This window comes from Helianthus annuus, chromosome 13 (assembly GCF_002127325.2).
Source record: "Helianthus annuus cultivar XRQ/B chromosome 13, HanXRQr2.0-SUNRISE, whole genome shotgun sequence".
NCBI classification, from domain to species: domain Eukaryota; kingdom Viridiplantae; phylum Streptophyta; class Magnoliopsida; order Asterales; family Asteraceae; genus Helianthus; species Helianthus annuus.
Genome location: NC_035445.2, coordinates 150,265,575 through 150,285,248, shown reverse-complemented (window position 1 = coordinate 150,285,248; position 19,674 = coordinate 150,265,575). Strand labels below are relative to the sequence as shown.

The following is a 19,674-nucleotide window of genomic DNA, read 5'->3' as shown; positions in this document are numbered from 1 at the left end:
GTTCAACTTTTAGGGACATCATTGTTTCTTTTCTTTGTTCGGCCTTCTTGAATTGGGTCATTTTCTCCTCTTCGATTCTGAAGATCGACTCCGCCACCGCCTCCTTCCCTTTGCTTGACGATTCACCACCTCGTCTGCGTCGTGGCCTTGTGGGTGTATCTTCCTCAACGGGCTCGTCAAGGGGTTGATCGGGTTCGTCAAGAGGGTCGTCGTTTAAGTTCATTTGGGGCAAGTTATCCGACGCGGAAGTCGTGTAGTTCCCCGAATCGGATGTCTTTGATCTTTTCGAACCGCCTCGTTTTTTTGGAGCCGTAGGACCATGCATGTCAACCAACTCAACGGGGACCCACTTCGGGTGATGTCTCGCAACTTCCCATGCCCCCACGTGTGGAAAAGTTCTCTTTTTGTACACTCAGCAATACTCTTCGGTGGCTTGTTGCATGATCGTCGCCTCGCTCGCTCCACTTTGTGGGTTTCGGTTCTACAAAAAATATAAAATGTTATGTTTTTTTTTAAATTCTTTTTTTTATTAAAACTGTTTTTTTATAAAAACTGTTTTTTTTATAAAAACTGTTTTTTTTAATAAAACTGTTTTTTTAATAAAACCGTTTTTTTCATTAAAACTGTTTTTTTTATAAAAACTGTTTTTTTAAACTGTTTTTTTAATTTTTTTTTTTATTAAAACTGTTTTTTATAAAAACTAGTTTTTTAATTAAAACTGTTTTTTTAATAAAACTGTTTTTTTTATAAAAACTGTTTTTTTTAAACTTTAATAAAAAACATACCTTTTGAATAAAACAAGCGTTGAACTTGCTAATTTTCCCGTTCAAATCCGTCCACTTCGACGTCATTTGGTCCATGTTTCGTATCCTTGCACCGGGAAGTTGCCTAAAATGATTAATGACCCGTCTCCAAAACGCATCCTTTCGTTGCTCGTTCCCATGTTTCCTACTCTCCGAGATGTGCAAATACGCCTTCGTCAAGGACACCTCCTCGCTTGTCCAACGTTGTCGGCCGATTGGAACGATTTCTTGAACGTCATCATTTTGTTCTTCTTCCTCTTCCTCTTCCTCCGCTTCTTCTTCCTCTTCCTCTTCCTCTTCCTCGTCCTCGTCAAGACTTTGTTGTGGTTCACGTGGTTCACGCCACGCTTTTGCAAAATGATGAATGAGGGTGTTGTCTTCTAGTAGTGGGTCGAGTGTGTGGGGTTGGGTTTGATACGTTTGCGATTGAAATTGGTGAGGTTGAAACGGTGGAACGAACGGTTGGTTATGGTACGTTTGCGATTGAAAGGGTGGATATTGTTGGGTTTGAAAGGGTGGATATTGTTGGGTTTGAAAGGGTGGGACTTGGTCGGGTTCGTCTTGCAACCTAAAGCGCGCCGGCTCACCAAGATTCGCTCGAACCTTGGGCCTTACGGGATTTTTCTTCGTACCCGAAACTCTTTTTTTCGATCCGCCACCTCTCTTGCTTGAACCTTCCATATTTCTTGTAAAATTATTTAGATTGAGTTGGAGAGTGTTTTAATTTTTTGTATTGAGTGTGAGAATAGTTGAGAGTTTTTTGAGTTTTTGTATTGAAATATGTTGGATTTATATAAAAAAAAACAATCAAATTCATTCAAACGGTCAAAAAAAATTACCAACGATCATTTTCAACAGTCGAAAATCAAAAGTTCAACGCGTTGTGGGTGTAACGCGTTACATATATAACGCGTGATTGTTGAGGCGGCGGCGGTGTTCCGTTGCACTTCAACGAGTGATGATCATGTATCACGGGACCACCCCGAGTCCCCTAACTACTCAATTGAGACCTTGCGTGGTTTTCTGGATCTCGGCTGGGCTTTGGGCGTTGGAGGCTAGATAGCAGCTGGCTTTGATTCGTTCATTTTTCCATCGAGTCATTTTCTCTCTAAAGGCTACAAGGTATGAGACGTGATTGCCCTTCACCTCAGCAATTTTTCTATTAATAGCGCCCATCACACTATATCAAAGGTGCTATTATGGGGGCGCTATTGAGTGGTCGCCTACGCAATATATAATGAGGGACAACGGACTTTATGTGGGGCCAAATCAATTTTTAATTAATATACGGGGGTGCTATTAGTGGATGGAGGGTTTTATCCCATTTTTTGTGAGTTATTGGGGGCCAAATCAATTTTTAATTAATAACTAGTTACGTTACGTTCGTGGAGAGTGGTAGCTAGTAGGAGACTGATTCAACCCCATATTGATCAAAAACATTAAAGAGTTTAAAATATTAGTTTCTGATTTGTTTAGTTAACGTCAACGCATCGGATTGAATGATTATTTCCACTAAATGCATTTAAAAATTATAATTAATCCTAACTTAATGGCCAAATCGAGGTACCTCAATCTCTAAGTATGTAAATTAAATCAACGCATATTATATTTATGAAATGTGGAGTATTTTATCAGCCAGCATGTTTTCCCTTGAAACCGGAACTAAATCTATAATAATTTTGTAGTCCATAATATAATTCAATATATATGGTTTTAATATAAAAACTAAATAGTTAGTTCATTTTTGTCGTCCATAATAAAATTCAAAATAGTTAGTTCATTTTGAGATGTAAATCTATAATAATTTTGTAGTCCATAATAAAATTCAATATATATACGTTGTATAACATTACTGCTCGGGTACAAGTAATCACTATCCTTAAGTCAATTTTGACTTTCCATTCAATTGAAAAAAAAAATCATTTTTGCTTTATGGCAAATCCCTTCACAAGATAACGATTGAACGAGTAGTATACCTTATCAACACTGCACGAGCGGTCATAAACAGACTGGAACTTAGGTGCTGTTTGTTTTTTGGTTAGAAGCTCTTCTGAGCACTTATGTCTGCGTTGCGCAGACGCGTGCAGACCTTCAGATCCTGCAGCTTGTTTGTTTTCTTGAAGAGTTTCTCACCAAAAACATCTTCCCTACCTCTTCCCCAAGTAGACATGAACCCAAGTCTGCAAACCTCTTCAAACATCTTCTCCTCTTCTCCCACCAGCTGACACCACCTCCTCTGCCAAAACCTCCATCTCCGACACCACCTCCACCTCCGCCACCACCTCCACCTCCGACACCCACCTCCTCCGACACACCACCTCCTCCGACACCCATCTCCTCCGAAACCCACCAACCAACCATCATCTTCGTCTGCAAACAAAACCCCCAAATCGAAACTTCTAAGAACTAAAAACCCAAACCAAAACATCATCATCTTCAACATTTCGGGAAACAAAACGACATCATCTTCAGCAAATAAAAGACATAAACAGGAGGGAGGGGTTTACCGTCGTCGGAGACACCATCAACATCACCGAGCCTTCCTGAGACCACCGCTGTCGCCCTCCGACGCCGGCTCCATCTTCGTCTTCAGTCTCTCTCTATCCCTCTCTCTCCATGATTTCTCCTCTCTCTCCTGCATTCTCCCTCTCTCTCCTCCTCGTCATACCATCGCCGCCGCCACCAGACAGTAGTGGTGGTCGGTCGTCCAGTAGCTCGAGGAGAGATGGGGGTGTGGCTGAGGGTTGGGTTTTGTTTGTGAAGATGGTGATTTTTCTGTGTTTGTTCTAGGTAATCGAGAGAGAGAGTGGAGAAGATAATGTATGTGTTTCATTTGTGTGTGTGGGTTTGGTTGTAGATAAGATGCAGGCAATGAGAGAGAGAGAGAGAGAGAGAGAGAGGAGTAAAAAAAACAAACCCTCTTCCCCTTGCAGACTGCAGACCTTTGGTCCACCTCTTCTTCTGCAGATGCCTGCAGATGTGGTCCGCAGACTGCAGACCTTTTCCTACAGAAAAAACAAACACCACCTTAGTGATTATTCAAGTATTTCAACTTACAATAAATCATGTTTAGTATAGACATAATTTACCAGTATTATGGTATCTAGGAAACACACTTTTGATGTGCTTGAAGAGTTTTTTCTTCTTAGGGCAGGCGGGGTGGAGGGGATTTCCCCGTGATGGAAGTATACAACGCGTGGAACAGTGCCACACATCACCGCCACTTGATTTTTTCAAGGATAAATTTGATAACGCGTGGAATATATCACGCGGAATGAATGGAAGATTGTGAGGGAATTTGATGGTTTATTGTTGGGTGTTGTGAATGATGGACATTTCCACTAAAAAGGTTGTGAGTGATGGAATAATGGTTGATGACATAGCGAAACTTTATTGGATGTTGTGAGTGATGAGTGATCACCATCCCCATCCCCCTTACAAATGAACTTTGGTTGTTGTTATATAATGGACTCTTTGTAACCCTTAGAATGATTAAGAAACCTTTTCAAATATGCAACTTTATTAAGAGAATTTGCTTCAAGTTGTTATATTTGACGTATAACATGAGAGCATATTCAAGCTCCATTCCTAAGGGTGGAAGGAGTGCTCAAACACTCCCATTTTTACTACCTAATAATCTCATTCCATGTCAACTTCCTCCTTCACTTTCCATTTTACACTCAACGTTTAACAATGCTCAAACACATGGAAAGTGGTAAATGTTGTTTAAAAAAATACGTCATATATTGGTAGGTAAAGTGTGAATGGTAAAAGGATCAATTTGTCAAGTGGTGCCATGTAAGTCGTTGACCTAGAAATTCCCACACTACTTAAAGTACAAGGAACCACACACCTCCCTTCCCCACACTCTTGTATAAGTATAAACTTTCAATTAGAATGAAAAAAACAAGTAAAACTCAAGAAATTTTACACTTTTGAGGATGAAGAATTGTTGGAGTTTGGTTATAGGGTTGATGCTTATCATGCTGTTGGCTATGGCTAGTGCGGGACCGAGTGCCCGCCAATGCAAGACAGAGAGGGGTCTTGCCTTAGGTGCGTGTAAAAGCGTGATGTATGGCCGACAACCATCATCATCTTGTTGCAAACGAATTCGAGTTAGCCATGTTGAGTGCATATGTCCCGTCCTCACCCCTAGTGTGGTTGCTCTCATTGATATCAATAGTTTCGTTAAACTTATCGGAGGTTGTGGACGCAGATTTCCTCATAACTTCAAATGTGGAAGTAAATCTCTACATTCTCTTTCTATGGCATTTACATTTTCATTTATTTTTTGTTAGAACTATGTTTAACTTTTGATTTTGGGATTTGCAGGCCTTACCATACCGTAAAATAATAAACATGATCATTAGAGGAGAGGGGATTATTCGGAGTGTCATGACCTCATGTTGAAGCATTGATTTGGGGAAAATGGTGAATTTATGCTTTCATATTTGAAGTTATGGTGTATTCCTTGCTCATTTATGCTTTGTTGCTACTTCTATCTATTGTTTGCTAAGGCGTTTGTTTGTTACTTCTTTTGTTTGTGATCGTTTGTTTGCTACTTCTTTTTATGGTTTCATTCAAGCGAGGTTCAAGCAGGGGCCAGCCCAAGCCTAAGTATTTTGAGGTTTGGGCTTTAGGCCACCAAATCATTAGGGCCTCCTGCTTTAAAAAATATATATGATATTTGGGTTATACTGAACTTATCTTTACATATACAAAAAATATATAAAAATACAAAAATAAAAATGAAATTAACTTCACAAACAATAAACCTTTTAGTTTATTTTGCCGGTCCCAAGCCCAGGTAAAGGAGGGTTTTCTCAAATAGTGTTTTTTTTTTTTAGTTGGAAAAAATCCTCGAGTTTTTAATTCGCTTTATGCTATCAAAATGGTTGAGCCGGCCCTGGGTTCAAGACGGGCAAGATAAATAATATAGAAAGCATTATATATCATGTAATTGACATTTACGCTGTGTTCCAGAGATCTACTTAACAGGGGGAGGGGAGGGGAGGGGAGGGAAAATGGTGTTCCAGAGATCCACTTAACAGGGGGAGGGGAGGGAAAATGGGGTTTTTTTTGCCTGAAAATAGTCTTTTCAATTTGGAAAGACATGGAGGGGAGGGGAGGGGAGGGGAGGGGAGGGAAGGGGAGAGATTTTTAACTCGGGAACACACCGTTAGGGTTACTCAACTGTTATGTATTAACGTGGTTTAGAGGAAGTGTCAAATATTTGAGCAAACATTAGAATAAAGATCTAAACGTAATAAACAATCACTTATATTAACATTTGAGGTCGATTCTCAGGATCTTTGAATACTCGGGTTCGGGTATATACTTGGGTACGGGTATCACCGGGTATTGACAATACCTAGGTCGGATTTGTGTCCAGGTATTGGTCAGGAAAACCATACCTGGTGTACCGGGTATTGATTTTCCGGGTATTGGCAATAATGGGTGATCTTAAGAGTTAACGCTGAAGAGCCCGATCTCAGCCACATATCAAGGGTTTTGCGCAACTTGGCGGCATTCAGGGAGAGAAAAGAGATGCAAATGTTGGCCGGATTTGTTGGCCAGGGAAAGAGTATATGAAAATGGTGGCCAGATTTGGTGGGTTGTGGTGGTGGTCGCCACAACCGATGTGGTGTTTTTGGTAATCATATGCGGTAGGGGACTTTTTAGTGGTTGGAATTGGTGGTGAGTGGTGGTGGCCACAGGTGGTAGTGGTGGCACAAGCGGTGGAGTGTTTTCTTTGGGAGGAGAGAGTTTATAGAGAGATGGTAGATATTTTGGGATAATATATACATCTCTTTTTATTTATTTCATATATTTTTTATTTTTAAAATATATATAAATAAATTTGCAAAAAAAAAAAAAAAAAACTAACCTACCCTTGGGTAATCTGATTTAACAAGAAAAATTGACTTTCTTAGGGACAAAAGACATAACGTGCAAAATTTTTAAACATAAAGTACAAAATTCCATCAAATTTTAGCGCCAAAAGACATCGTTTGAACTATCGTATTAACATAAAGGACAAAACGTGAAATTTACCCTAATTATACAGTTCCATATAAGAACCAAATAGTTTGATGTGTAAACATTATTCGACTAAAGCTTAACCTTTAGAGTACTTTAACCTATTATTATGAAATAAAGGACAAAACTTGTAATTTACCTCAAATTATTTAAAATATACATTTCCATCATAACCAAATAGTTTGATGTGTAAACATTATTTGACTAAGGCCTAACCTTTAGAGTACTTTAACCTATTAGTATGGAATAAAGGATAAAACGTGAAATTTACCCAAAATTATATAAAGTATACATTTCCTTATAAGAACCAAATAGTTTGATGTGTAAACATTATTTGACTAAAGCCTAACCATTAGACAAGGGCGGATCTACAATGACTCCAGCGGGTGCATAGACACCCCCTCAGATTCAACTCTCAACTCTGGAGAAGAAAATTTTTAGTTGTTTTAAGAAGACCCTTTTAAAAATACATTAAAGGACCCCTGCCATCTACAAATCGAGAAAGACAGAGAAGAAAATCGAATAAATGTTAGGATATGAAAGTTTCAGGAGCGCTTTAACGAAGAAATTATGGTGTAGACAGTGGCGGATCTTACCCGTTGAACGTGCCAGGGCCGAAAGACACGGGCACTAAAAAAAGCTCGAGCAAGCCCGGGCCAAACATAGTATATATAAAAAATTTCGATCGAAATGCGGAAAATTAGCACTACGGCTGAAAAACTTGCCCGGGCCATGGCCCTGCCACACCCCTACTATGAACCGCCCATGGGTGTAGAGAAGATGAAGTGAAAAAGAGGTATCATAAAGAGAGAAGATTTTGTCAGCACATTTCTACTTTCAACATCAGAAGATTTTAGCCAGGTTTGGTGTGCTGTGGTGGTGGTCGCCACAACCGGTGTTGTTTTTTTGATGGTCACATGCGATGGGGGACTTTTTAGTGGCTGGAATTGGTGGTGAGTGGTGGTGGCCACAGGTGTGGTTGTGGTGGCCACAAGTGGTGGAGTGTTTTCTTGGAGAGGAGAGAGTTTTGAGAGAGAGGGTAGAGATTTTGGGATATAATATATATCTCTTTCTGTTTATTTCATATATTTTTAAATTTATTTTTTTATTTTTAAAATATTTTTAAATAAATATGTAAAAAAATTGAACTACTCTTGGGTGACCTGGTTTAGGAAGAAAAATTGACTTGGTTTGCAAAAATTTTTAACATAAAGTACAAAATCCATCCATTTTAGTGTTAAAAGACACCATCTAAAATAGGGTATTAACGTGAAGTACAAAACGTAAAATTTACCCTAAATTATAGAAATTATACACTTCTTTTTAAGAACCAAATAGTTTGATGTGTAAACATTATTCAACTAAAGCCTAACCTTTAGAGTACTTTAACTAATTAGTATGGAATAAGTTAAATAAAAATATTTGTTGGAAAGCATTTTGAAAGGCCTTTTTTGTATTTCTTTGAAGATGGTTTAGTAGATATATTTATCTGATAAAAAAACTAGTTTACTATAAAAATAAACAACTATGGCTTCAAGAGACATATACACACATGCCAACTCCACAATTTATATAAGTTAAACAAAAAAACCATAAACAAAAAGGATCGTTGCCTTTTTTATCAACCACTATTTTGATTTGTTAAATTATTGGTAATTAGCTTTTCTCTATAATTTATAAAGAAAGCTTGACATTCTACTTGCTTACTCATTTATTATAGCAAACTTATATATGCTCATCAACTTTTTTGTAGTCAACCCATTATTTTTCACATGTTTCACGTATCAGAGTTTAATGCTTACAAGATTTACTACTAATATAGGAAGCATATCAGGACTTAGATAAATTTAATAGAGATTACTTCGTATTAGTTGCTTTCATATATAACCTCAACAAAATTTCTCTCTGACCAGCCGGAACCTAAGCTTGCTCGACGATGAAGAAGGGATCTGACTAGCGAGCGAGGTTTAATCGACTCACTTATTGGTAGTGAATCTGGATATAACCTTTCTCCCTAGCTGGTTCTTGGATTCATCCATTCGCGGTTTGGGTAGTCGTCGCTGGTCGTTTCGTCTTCTCCCTCCTTTTTTCTTGGTCTATGGCAGCGAACATTACGAAGTTCTACGTGGCAAATATCCCAGATGGATGTAGACCGTGGGATCTGGCCACTTTTCTCGGAAATTATGGGGAGATCGCTAGATCGTTTATTGCAAGAAAGAGAAGCAAAGAAGGTTTAAAGTTTGGTTTCATCAGTTTTAAGTGGGTTAATGACCGGAAAGAGATGGAAAGGAACTTGCAAGGTCTTAAGCTGGGCGGTTTTAAACTTAAGATAAAATCGGTCAAGGTACGCTAAGGAAAACGAAGCAGTGGAGGATAATCGGATCCTGCCAAGTGCGAACCAGTTTGATTCTCGGCAGGTAGTGAAGGAGAATGTGAACACCGGGAAGGAGGTTTTTATCAGGTACGGTTGTTCTTATTTTTCGGCTCTCATGAATAACTCTGGGGATCCAATGAGATCGGAAGGACACGAGCCTGTCTATGATAAGATGGTGGAAGTTCACAGCGAGACGAGCACGTTTTTTGACCTGCAAGGAAGAGCGGTGGTGGGTAGAGCCAAAGATATAGGGAACTTGATCAAGTTGAAGGATTCTTTAAGATCGGCAGATATTAGTGGTTTCAACCTCTATTTCTTGGGGGGGGGGGTCTGAACATGTTGATAGCTTTCGAGACGAGATAGAAGCTTCTGATTTTATCCTCAACATAAATCTCTGGAAGGAGTGGTTCGAGATGCTCGACATCTGGTCTGGTCAGAAACTGGCTTATAAGAGGATCGCTTGGTTGAAGTTCCACGGAGTTCCTTTACACTTGGCTGAAAACAAAGTTTTCAATGATATTGCGTCGCAGTTCGGGAAAGTTATCAATGGGTCCCAATTGTCCCCGAACAACTGGGATCTGTCTACTTCATGTGTTGGAGTGTTGGTGGATATTGGATCAAGAATTTCCGGTTCGGTATTGCTTAAATGGAAAAATAAAAAATTTAAAGTTTGGGTAATGGAAGAACTGGACGATTGGGTTCCAGATTGCATGTTTGAAGAAGAGTGGCCGTCATCAGTCTCCGTTCCAGATGAAGGGGATGCGGATGATAATCTTTCGGATGTCAATGAGGATGTGCAGGACCAGGACATGCTAGATAAGGAAGTTGGACAGGGAGATGATCTTGATCACGAGGAGGAGGATGAATCTTGTGATGAAGAGGAAGGTAGTCTCGATGGATCGGAGGAAATAAGAAATGTCAATATCGATGATCAGGGTGTTACGTCGTCGGAACCTCGTTCTCTTGCAAGAGACATCGAACAGTCTGGGAATAATAATGGTTCGTCAACCTAGGAAATACAAGAAGGAATGATCTGGGTCAGAATCCCAACATGGGAGAGGAAACGTTTAGTCAAGGTGGGGACCAAGGAAATATTCCTAAAGAAGCTTCTAGAATACATGATCTTTTTTCTGTCAGATCCGAAGATAAGAGGGGTAGGCCCAATAAAACTTTTAGAAGACCAAGGCTCAGGAACAAAAATGAAACAAAAAAGTGGGAAGTTAAGCCCAATTTCGGAGTCCAGGCCCAGGAAACGACTTAGGGAAGATATGGATTTTTCTTTTGATCTGAATCAGCTAGCAGGTGAAGGTCAACAGGAATTATCTCCGAGGATTTTTCATAATGAAAGAAGGGACAATTCAGAGTTTATTGTTGAACCTGTCACCCAGGTCGCTGTGGATGCGAGTAACACGAGTCAAGCCGGAATCAACCTCCAGAGAGGGGAAAGGGAGGATTCTTCGATTGACGAGGTGAGTGATTCTTTTGACTCTAGTATTGATAAAGAAGTTAGGGAAACGATTAATATGGGGAGAATTGTGGGGGTTGAGCTCGACAACCATGATGACCTAATAAGTGAGTCCCTTAGAAGAGAAGGCATTAATGCAGTGGAATCATGAACTTCCTGTCAGTTAATTTAAGGGGTATTGTAGGGGAGGCTAAAGCCAATTAGGTGAAAGAAATTCGGATTGCTAATAAAAACAGTGTCATCGCTATTCAAGAATCGAAGGTTACATTTGTAACCAGCTCTGTGATATCGAAATATTGGGGTAACAATAACTTTGATTTCGTATTCTCGGCTTCTGAGGGGCTCTCAAGCGGGTTAGTCTGGATATGGGATCCTAAAGTAATCAAGATAGATTCTAGTGTTCAAGAGAGGTATTTTCTGATGTTAAAGGGTTCTGTGGTTGGAAGTGGTGATCCGGTTAATTTAATTAACGTGTATGCTCCTCAAAACACGTCGGCGAAACTTCATCTTTTGGGGGGAGCTTTCTAGTATTATCGATTCGTCTATGGGACAGTGGATTGTTGTTTGGGATTTTAACGCAGTCTGCTCATCCGAAGAAAGGAAACACTCGAAGTTTAAACTTGTTTGCGCCAAGAATTTCAATAATTTTATTTTTAATAACGGCTTGATTGAATATCCGATGCAAGGCAGGAAGTTCACTTGTATTAGAGAAAATGGAAAAAAGCTAAGTAAAGTTAGACCGATTCCTTGCTTGTTCCGACTTCTTCAATAAATGGCCTTCGGCGTGTGTTAGAGCTTTGCCTAATCGGCATTCCGATCACTGTCCTATCATCCTCGAGCTAGTTAATCTAAAATTCGGTCCTCGTCCCTTCAGAATTTATAACTCGTGGTTCGGGAAACAAGGATTCGAGGACACGGTTAAAACGGCTGTAGATGGTATGCAGGTTTCTGACCCGCCAGATTCCTTCCTTATGGCCAAATTTGCTCGAATTAGATCGAATCTTAAATCGTATAGGGATGAGTTTTTGGCTAAAGAAAGTGAGAGTGAAAAAATTGCGCTTTCGGAGATGGAGAAGTTGGAAGAAGAGATGGAAACACGGGATCTCTCGGAAGAGGAAGAATGGATATTGTTGGAAAATAGGAAAACCATCCAAGAAATTGACGATAGAAAGAGAGCGGACATCAAACAAAGAGCCCGCTTGAGGTGGGCCATAGATGGCGATGAAAATTCTAAGTTTTTTCATGCTATGGTCAACAACAGGAAGGCTTCGAACAACATCCATGGTCTCTCTGTTGATGGTGAGTGGTGTACTAAACCTGCAAAGATTAAAAAAAAAACGGGTTTTTCCGTTTTATCGCGATAAATTTAAAGAGTCTATCAAGCACAGGCTTGTTTTGCATTGTAACAACATTAAAAGGATCTCTGAAATGGACGGAAATATGTTAGTGGAGCCCTTTTCCGAGCTTGAAATTAAGAAAGCGATATTCGAATGTGGGGATGATTGGTCTCCTGGCCCGGATGGTCTTAACTTCAAATTTATCAAACATTTCTTGGATTTATTCAAAGACGATTTTTCTAGAATTTTTGCTTGGTTTCATTACCATGGTGTGAGAAATGATGGAAGCGGTGCGTCGTTTATTGCCCTTATTGCCAAAATCTTCCACCTGGTTTCCCTTAATAACTATAGGCTGATTAATTTGGTAGGAGTTATTAGCAAGGTGATCTCTAAAGCTATGGCAAATAGGATGAGGATGGTTCTGGATGGGGTTATTTCGGACTCCCAATCTGCGTTTTTAAAAGGAAGGAACATTTTAGATGGTCCACTCATCATCAATGAGCTTATAACGTGGATAAAAAAGAGTAGATTGAAAGCTTTTTTCCTCAAAAATAGATTTTGAAAAGGCCTACGACAACGTCAACTGGAATTTTGTGATTAATATTCTATCTCAAATGGGCTTTCCTGATTTGTGGTGTAAATGGACTATGGGTATTCTCAAGTCGGCTTCCTCGTCTGTGCTTGTGAACGGGGCTCCAATGTTCTTATTTAGATGCAAAAAGGGTATGAGACAAGGAGATCCGCTTTCTCCGTTCCTCTTTTTAGTTGTTATGGAGGCTCTATCGTGTATGATCAACTGCGCTAAGGATGCGGATTTGCTTAAGGGTATTGCCACTCCAAATAATGGGCCGGTCATTACCTATCTCTTGTATGCGGATGACTCAATGGTTGTGGGTGAATGGTCTAAATCTGAAGTTATCAACATAGTTAGAGTGCTTCGGTGCTTCTTTTTATGCTCAGGTCTTAAAATAAATATTGATAAATTAAACTTATATGGTATTGGGGTGGGGATGGAAGACACCAGCGAGATGGCCAGCGAGGTGGGCTGCAAACCGGATTGTCTTCCGTTCAAATATCTTGGCCTTAAAGTGGGGGCAAACATGAACCGGATCATCAACTGGCAGCCGGTGTATGATATTTTCCGTAATCGGCTGGCTAAATGGAAATCTCATCTGTTATCAATCGGTGGAAGGGTTGTTCTAATTAAATCAGTGATGGAAAGTTTACCTTGTTATTACTTTTCATTATACAAAGCCCCTAAGAAGGTGATTTCGGACCTGGAATACATGATCAAAAAATTTTTATGGGGCGGTTCTAGCGAAGAAAGGAAGATGCACTGGGTAGCATGGGACCGAGTGTCTCACAAAAAAGATGGTGGTTTGGGTTTAAATAAACTCAAGGATATTAATTTGTCGCTTCTAACCAAATGTTGGAGATACAAAACGGAAATCAATAGTTTATGGAGAAGAATTATCGATGCGTTTCACTTTAGTCGGTTCGGGTGGGAGGGCTTTCCGATTAAAATATCATTCAATGGAGCTTGGAACAATATTGCTAAGGTTGTGATTAACAGTAGGTCTTCATCTTCGGAATTACATGAAGGGAGTTGTCGGTAACGGTAACAACATTTCGTTTTGGCTTGATCCCTGGATCATTAACGAGCCGCTCAAGCTGAAATATCCTGATTTATTCAGAATGGAGGTTGAGAAGAAATGTATTGTTGTTGATCGGGTCAAAAGAAACGGCTCGGAGACGGAGGTAATTTGGAATTGGAAATCTTCTTTGAATGAGTTAGGATCGTTCGCGAATCTGCAGTAGCTTCGCAGCCTCCTGGACTCGGTTCAGATTGAAGACAGGATCGATAAATGGTGGTGGTCTTCGCAAAGCGATGGTATCTTTCCAGTTAAATCCGTTAAGAGTCTTTTTTATTTGGACAGTGACGTTAGTAACAGTTTCGTTATGGATTGGTGCAATTGGGTCCCTGATAAATGCAACATACATATGTGGAAAGCGGAAATGGAGAAAATCCCGACGAAGGAAGCTTTAAGTAAAAGGAATGTTCTTCACGATGAGCCGACTTGCCCGTTTTGTTTGGCTGCAGAGGAAACAGCCGAACACTTGTTCACTGCATGTTCCGTGGCTTCGATCGTTTAGAATGGGATAAGTGTGTGGTGCAAGATTTCGTTTATTTTCGCGTTCTCGATTAAAGACATGCTCGTCATTCACAAGGATCTTCAGGTTTCGGTGAAAAAGAAGGAGGCGGTGCACGGTATTATTATTATTATAGCGTGTTGGAGTTTATGGCGAGCGAGGAATAAACTGATTTTTTTCTAATAGACCGGTAAGGATAGATAGGATTCTTAGTGAAATAAAGGCGTTAGGTTTTCTATGGTTTTCGAATAGATCCAAACATAAAGGGATGGAATGGAAAGAGTGGTCCTTATTTGTAAATATGTAATTTTTATGTAGTCTTTGGTCGGCCCGGTTTGGGTCGGCTGGTCGTTAATGAAGTTTACTTTTCAAAAAAATGATGTATTATATGTTTCAAATTAATTAATAAATAGTTAAATTTTAGTTTCATGTGCCATTGAACAATCTATCAAAGTAATGCCCCGATATTTCCGCCATTAGTTGAGGTGTTACAAATCATTACTTTGACGAAACCACAATAACTAAAACAAAGGTCTACTCTAAAGAGTTAAATATATGAATTTAATAGAGATTTACTTCTAACATAGGAAGGATATGGGTACTTAGATAAATTTAATAGAGATTACTTTGTATTAGTTGCTTTCATGATGTATTATATGTTTCAAATTAATTAACAAATATTTAAATTTTAGTTACATGTGCCATTGAACAATCTATCAAAGTGATGTCTCGATATTTACGTCATTGGTTGGGGTGTTACAAATCATACTTTGACGAAACCACAATGACTAAAACAAAGTTCTACTCTAAAGAGTTAAATATATAAATGAACGTAAACAAACTTATTTTTCTTAAACTGAATATAAGGTGATATTTTTTACTATTTATTTATTTTAGTTAAACTTAATCATCCAAGTTGTTAAACTGAATATAAGGTGATATTTTTAGTATATATTTATTTAAGTTAAACTTAATCATCCAAGTTGTATGTATTATGAAACTTTCCTGCAACATCAAATTTGTATGCATTATGAAACTTTCATATACTTTTTCCTAAGAAAAGAGCGTTTTATTTTTTTCTGATTAATTATGATTCTAAACAAACAAAATCATCTTTTATACACTTATTAAAATAAAAAGGATAATATACAAAAATACAGAGGTCATTGATCTTAAGTGTAGACTGTCCTAACTCCTAGCGGTGCTAGTTGACTTGACTTAAACCACTTACCAACTACAAGAACTGAGTTCGTGCATATTTTATTTTTCTTGTAAGTTTTTATGTTGTTTCTTCAAACGGGTTTTATAATGGCACACCCTCTTTTCTCCTTTTCTAATTCTTGAATAATCTCGTAACGTATTCTCTGTTTCTCTAAATCATCTGTAAAATTATGTTTCTCTAGTATGACACATGATAAAAGCGCTTCTTTAGACAACCTGGGATTATGTTCCGTTTTATGACACATGACACATGATACGGCACGCTTACCTTAATCACATCTTCCATGGAGTCACAGATCCGATAATAGGGCCCACGGATCTTATGCCCACCTGAGACCGGCCTCTAGATCACACATGGGAGAAAAGACCAACATCCTTGTCGTTCCGTATTTTCTCCTTTTCTAATTTTCGAAGAATCTCGTAACGTATTCTCTGTTTCTCTAAATCGTCTGTAAAATTATAAAAAAAAACAAACTATGTGGGCTTTCCATCCATATATTCCGTCCAACATATGACACATGATAAAAGCGTTTCTCTAGACAATCTGGGATTATGTTCCATTTTATTACAGTCGTGAGGTGGTCAAACCTTTCTAAAAGTAGAAAAAAATAAAGCATTAACAAGTAACAAAGATTGAAGAACAAAAGAAGAAAGTGTTCCTCTTTGTTACCAAGCATCTCATCGGAAACAATTAACAAGACATTGTTAACAGGGGGAATCTATTGGAACACCTGATCGAGAGAAACTTCTTCGAGCTAACTGCCGATATTTCATCCTTCTTATCTTGCTATTAAACGAGGTATAATAGCTAATAAAATATGTCTAACTTTTGAAGGTTCCTTATATGCTTCTTTCCTTATGCATGTCTGTGTCGAACAGTTTCTCCGTCGCTAATTTCTCCACTCAACGTGAAATCCAACAGATTCTTAATAGATTCCGTTCGGTTTTAAAGCCGTTTGAGGATTACGAGTGTTCTAGACTCGTTCAAGGCATGCTTGTTTGTGCGATTTACAGAAATAAGGATGCATTCCACTGTAAACAATGCAGCTAATGAAACTGAAGCTGTTATTTCGGCTGTTCAGTACTTCCGAGACGATTCAAGTGAGTCCTATGAAGCAAGTGTTTGTCTATTCAATTGAGAGTAATCATTGCATTACATTCCCGTTGAAAACAAGTGGTTGTAATGATGAAACCCTTGATTTGAAACACATTTTTTGAGAAATTCATCGATTAATAGTCATCGTATAGGCCTATACGATGCGTATTAATCGATGAATTTACTGAAATACCCCTGTTTTTCTGATAAATTCAGGGGTATTTTTGAGAAAATTCACAGTTTAATACGCATCGTATAGGCCTATACGATCGTATATGGCATTATTTCAAATTTAGTTTTATCGTGTTTCCCTTGGTTCGACACGTATACGTGTCGTTTTTTGCCGAACTTTCGCATATTTTGTCGTTTTATGATGTATACCTTCAACATACGTCGTTTCAGTGTCGTTCGGTTGCGTACGAATATCGTATTCTATGATTACGTACAATTTTGTTTGAAATCCACTTGTACTGCATAGTGTCGTGTTATATGTATACGTGTGTGGAAATATCATTAGTCGCGTATTTTGACGTATTTTTGCCTATTTTGACGTATTCTAACATATTGTTGCATATTTTAAAGTATTTTTGACGTATTTGAGCGGATTCTAACGTATTTTAGCTCATTTTAACCTATTTTAGGGTATTTTTACGTATTTCGGCGTATTTTCATGTATTTTTTCGTAATATGGCGTATATTAACATATTGCATCGTATTTAAGCATATTTTCATGTATTTTATTGTATTTTAGAGTATTTTAGCATATGTTGAAGGATAACACAAGAAAGTTCTCCACAGTTTGTTATTCAGATCTCTATTCGGTCATCTTTCCAAACTACAACACACAATAAGTCTTTATAGTGTGTGATTTGACCAGGAAAGGATTGGAGATGATTTATACTTTTAATAAGCTGTCACAGTTGTTAAATTCTTTGCGTGCATTCATATTGTTTGGACAACAACAGATAATAAACGGATTGTTGGACTTCTTGTTCCAAATGCAGCTGTAGGATCCGTACTTAAAGGTCTCTCTAAAATATGCAACCGAGACCGCCTTGTTAATTTTAATGAAGCAATGAAGATTGAATGTGCAAACCGCAACCGTTGGTGAATTCATGTAGTTGTTTTGTATCAAATGAATCTTTAAATGTAACGCTCTGCATTTTTTGTACTCTCCTTATTTAGAAAGATGTAATCGTACTTCTATTTTTGGAAGCTTATATTTGTATTTCGATTCCAACTTTGTAATCCTATGTAACACCCCAAAAACTCGAGTTCGTTAGTTACTAGTATGTTACCACGTTTAAAAGAAAGGAATGGAATAACTAGGTTATTAAACCTAGTTAAAAACTTGGTTAAAACAAATAGGTTATGAAATTGAGTTAAATAATGAGTAAGTAACCAAGTTAGTAAGTAAAATGAAATAAATGCCATGTTTTAAAAGATAGGGGGTTAAAATGAAAGATGTTATAAATAAAACACTTGACTAAAAATTTAGTCAGTGTTTGGTGTATGTGGTGCGATCGAGAGAAAGGGCAGGGGAAGAACAAAACCCTAATCAGCCTAAATTCATCAAATTGAAAAGGGAATTGAGGGCCATTTGGATGCATGAACCAAGAATGTTAATCCCGTAAGCGTTTCTAATAACAAGTAAGTCGAATTTTGCAATTTGGTGATGTTTGATTTAGTGGGTTTAGTGTAATTCGTGAATGTAATGTTAAATCTAGTATGAATGATGGTTACTATGGCTGTGTAGACATCAAGATATGTTAGATTTCGAATATGAACATGGATTTAAACAAAACCCACTTGCATGTCAAGGAATGGCTAGAAATTTGAGGTTTCTACTTGTTAATTGGTTGTTGTTAATGATCTTGTTATGAATAATTGATGTCACAAACATATGTTCCTAGTTAGGATGAAATATTGTTATGAACTTGATTGATTGTGAATAAGTTATGAGAAGAATTAGTAGGAATCACGCTTTAAAAGCTTGTACATAATGTTTTGTTAGTAGTACACCCGCCAAGTGTTCGATGAAATGCCTAAGAGAACAAAATTTGTGAAATTGTATGAAGGTATTGGGTAATTATGTATAGAAGGTGCTTATGGTGTAGCCGTTAGCAAAATAATAAGTTAAGTATGCTTAAGGTGGAGTCATTATGAGAATTCGGATTTGAATGTATGGTTTGGTAAAATTATGCATTAGGAACTTGTACCTTATGTCCCAATGATGTAATGCTCGCCATATACTTTATGCATTTGATTCATGGTGATTAAGAGCAAATGTGTACGAATGTGAGATGCGTAGTTTATTGATAAGTGATAATGTTGGAATTATGTCGTGTACATATGTAAGATGATAATTTGATTGTGCGAATGTCGAACAATGCGGTTGTCGAATGTAGAGTTAAGAAAGCATAAGTATGTGTATATTGTGTATGCGACTAGGCGATCATATAGTCGTATGTGTTATACAACATTATGTATGAAATTAATATGATGTCATCAATATGATCTAAGTGGTTGACAAATCATGTCGTATGCGTGTTAGTGAAAGTCAAGGTAGATAAGAGTTGGAAAAATGTATGTTAATATGAATAAGTATGAATACTAACATTATTATGGCATGACGGCATGAAAGAATAGGAACCACACTAGCATGGACCAAGCATGGAAGGATAACGGGTCAAGATGAGGCAAAGAAGCGGGTATGAACACGGATGCACAAGGTAAGTGATTTTCGTAATCACTTCTTAGTTCAAGTAAGTAATAAAGTGTTGAAATTAATTAAACATGATGTTTGAGGTTAAATATGTAGGAAAGTCTTTCGTCGTAAATGATGGGATTAAAGTTGACCAAAATGCCCTTGATGGGTATTTTGGGCAAACGATCTTAATAAGTATTTTAGAAACAAGTTATAGATTAGTATAATGTCTTGGACAAATACGGAAGCGAAGAGTATGGTTTTGGTATGTCATAAACCATTTAACGCGCAAATACCCTTAACGGGTCAAAACTAAGTATATGAACGATAATGTGTTAAGAGGATGCAAAATGTCTAAGAACTTATTATTTTATGATAGATATCACTGATATTATTAGGTTTACAAGTGTTTATGGTAAAACAACAAGTTACGTTGATGAATGCATGAACGGGTCGAATTGTGGGTAAGAGGGTAATAAGC

The 19,674-nt window shown here is 37.9% G+C and overlaps 3 protein-coding genes across 4 annotated transcripts; 2 read left to right on the top strand and 1 right to left on the bottom strand.

The window, feature by feature from the left end:
* Positions 1-2,651: 2,651 nt before the first annotated feature.
* Positions 2,652-3,635, bottom strand: LOC118485489 (keratin, type I cytoskeletal 13-like). 2 transcript variants are annotated; one of them, XM_035981633.1, is made up of 2 exons: positions 3,311-3,635; positions 2,652-3,209 (listed from the first exon to the last, which is right to left on the bottom strand). In XM_035981633.1, exons 1-2 carry the CDS (start codon positions 3,332-3,334, stop codon positions 2,895-2,897), a joined length of 339 nt encoding a protein of 112 aa, XP_035837526.1. In that variant the 5' UTR covers positions 3,335-3,635; the 3' UTR covers positions 2,652-2,894. The 2 variants fall into 2 exon arrangements, with proteins under 2 accessions (XP_035837526.1, XP_035837527.1); XM_035981634.1 differs by having other exon boundaries at positions 2,652-3,173.
* Positions 3,636-4,707: 1,072 nt separating this feature from the next.
* Positions 4,708-5,368, top strand: LOC110903407. The gene is made up of 2 exons (XM_022149373.2): positions 4,708-5,045; positions 5,136-5,368. Exons 1-2 carry the CDS (start codon positions 4,745-4,747, stop codon positions 5,150-5,152), a joined length of 318 nt encoding a protein of 105 aa, XP_022005065.1. The 5' UTR covers positions 4,708-4,744; the 3' UTR covers positions 5,153-5,368.
* A 6,284-nt stretch (positions 5,369-11,652) lies between these two features.
* Positions 11,653-12,580, top strand: LOC118485893. Its single transcript, XM_035982403.1, has 2 exons — positions 11,653-11,980; positions 12,054-12,580. Exons 1-2 carry the CDS (start codon positions 11,653-11,655, stop codon positions 12,578-12,580), a joined length of 855 nt encoding a protein of 284 aa, XP_035838296.1.
* Positions 12,581-19,674: the final 7,094 nt, after the last annotated feature.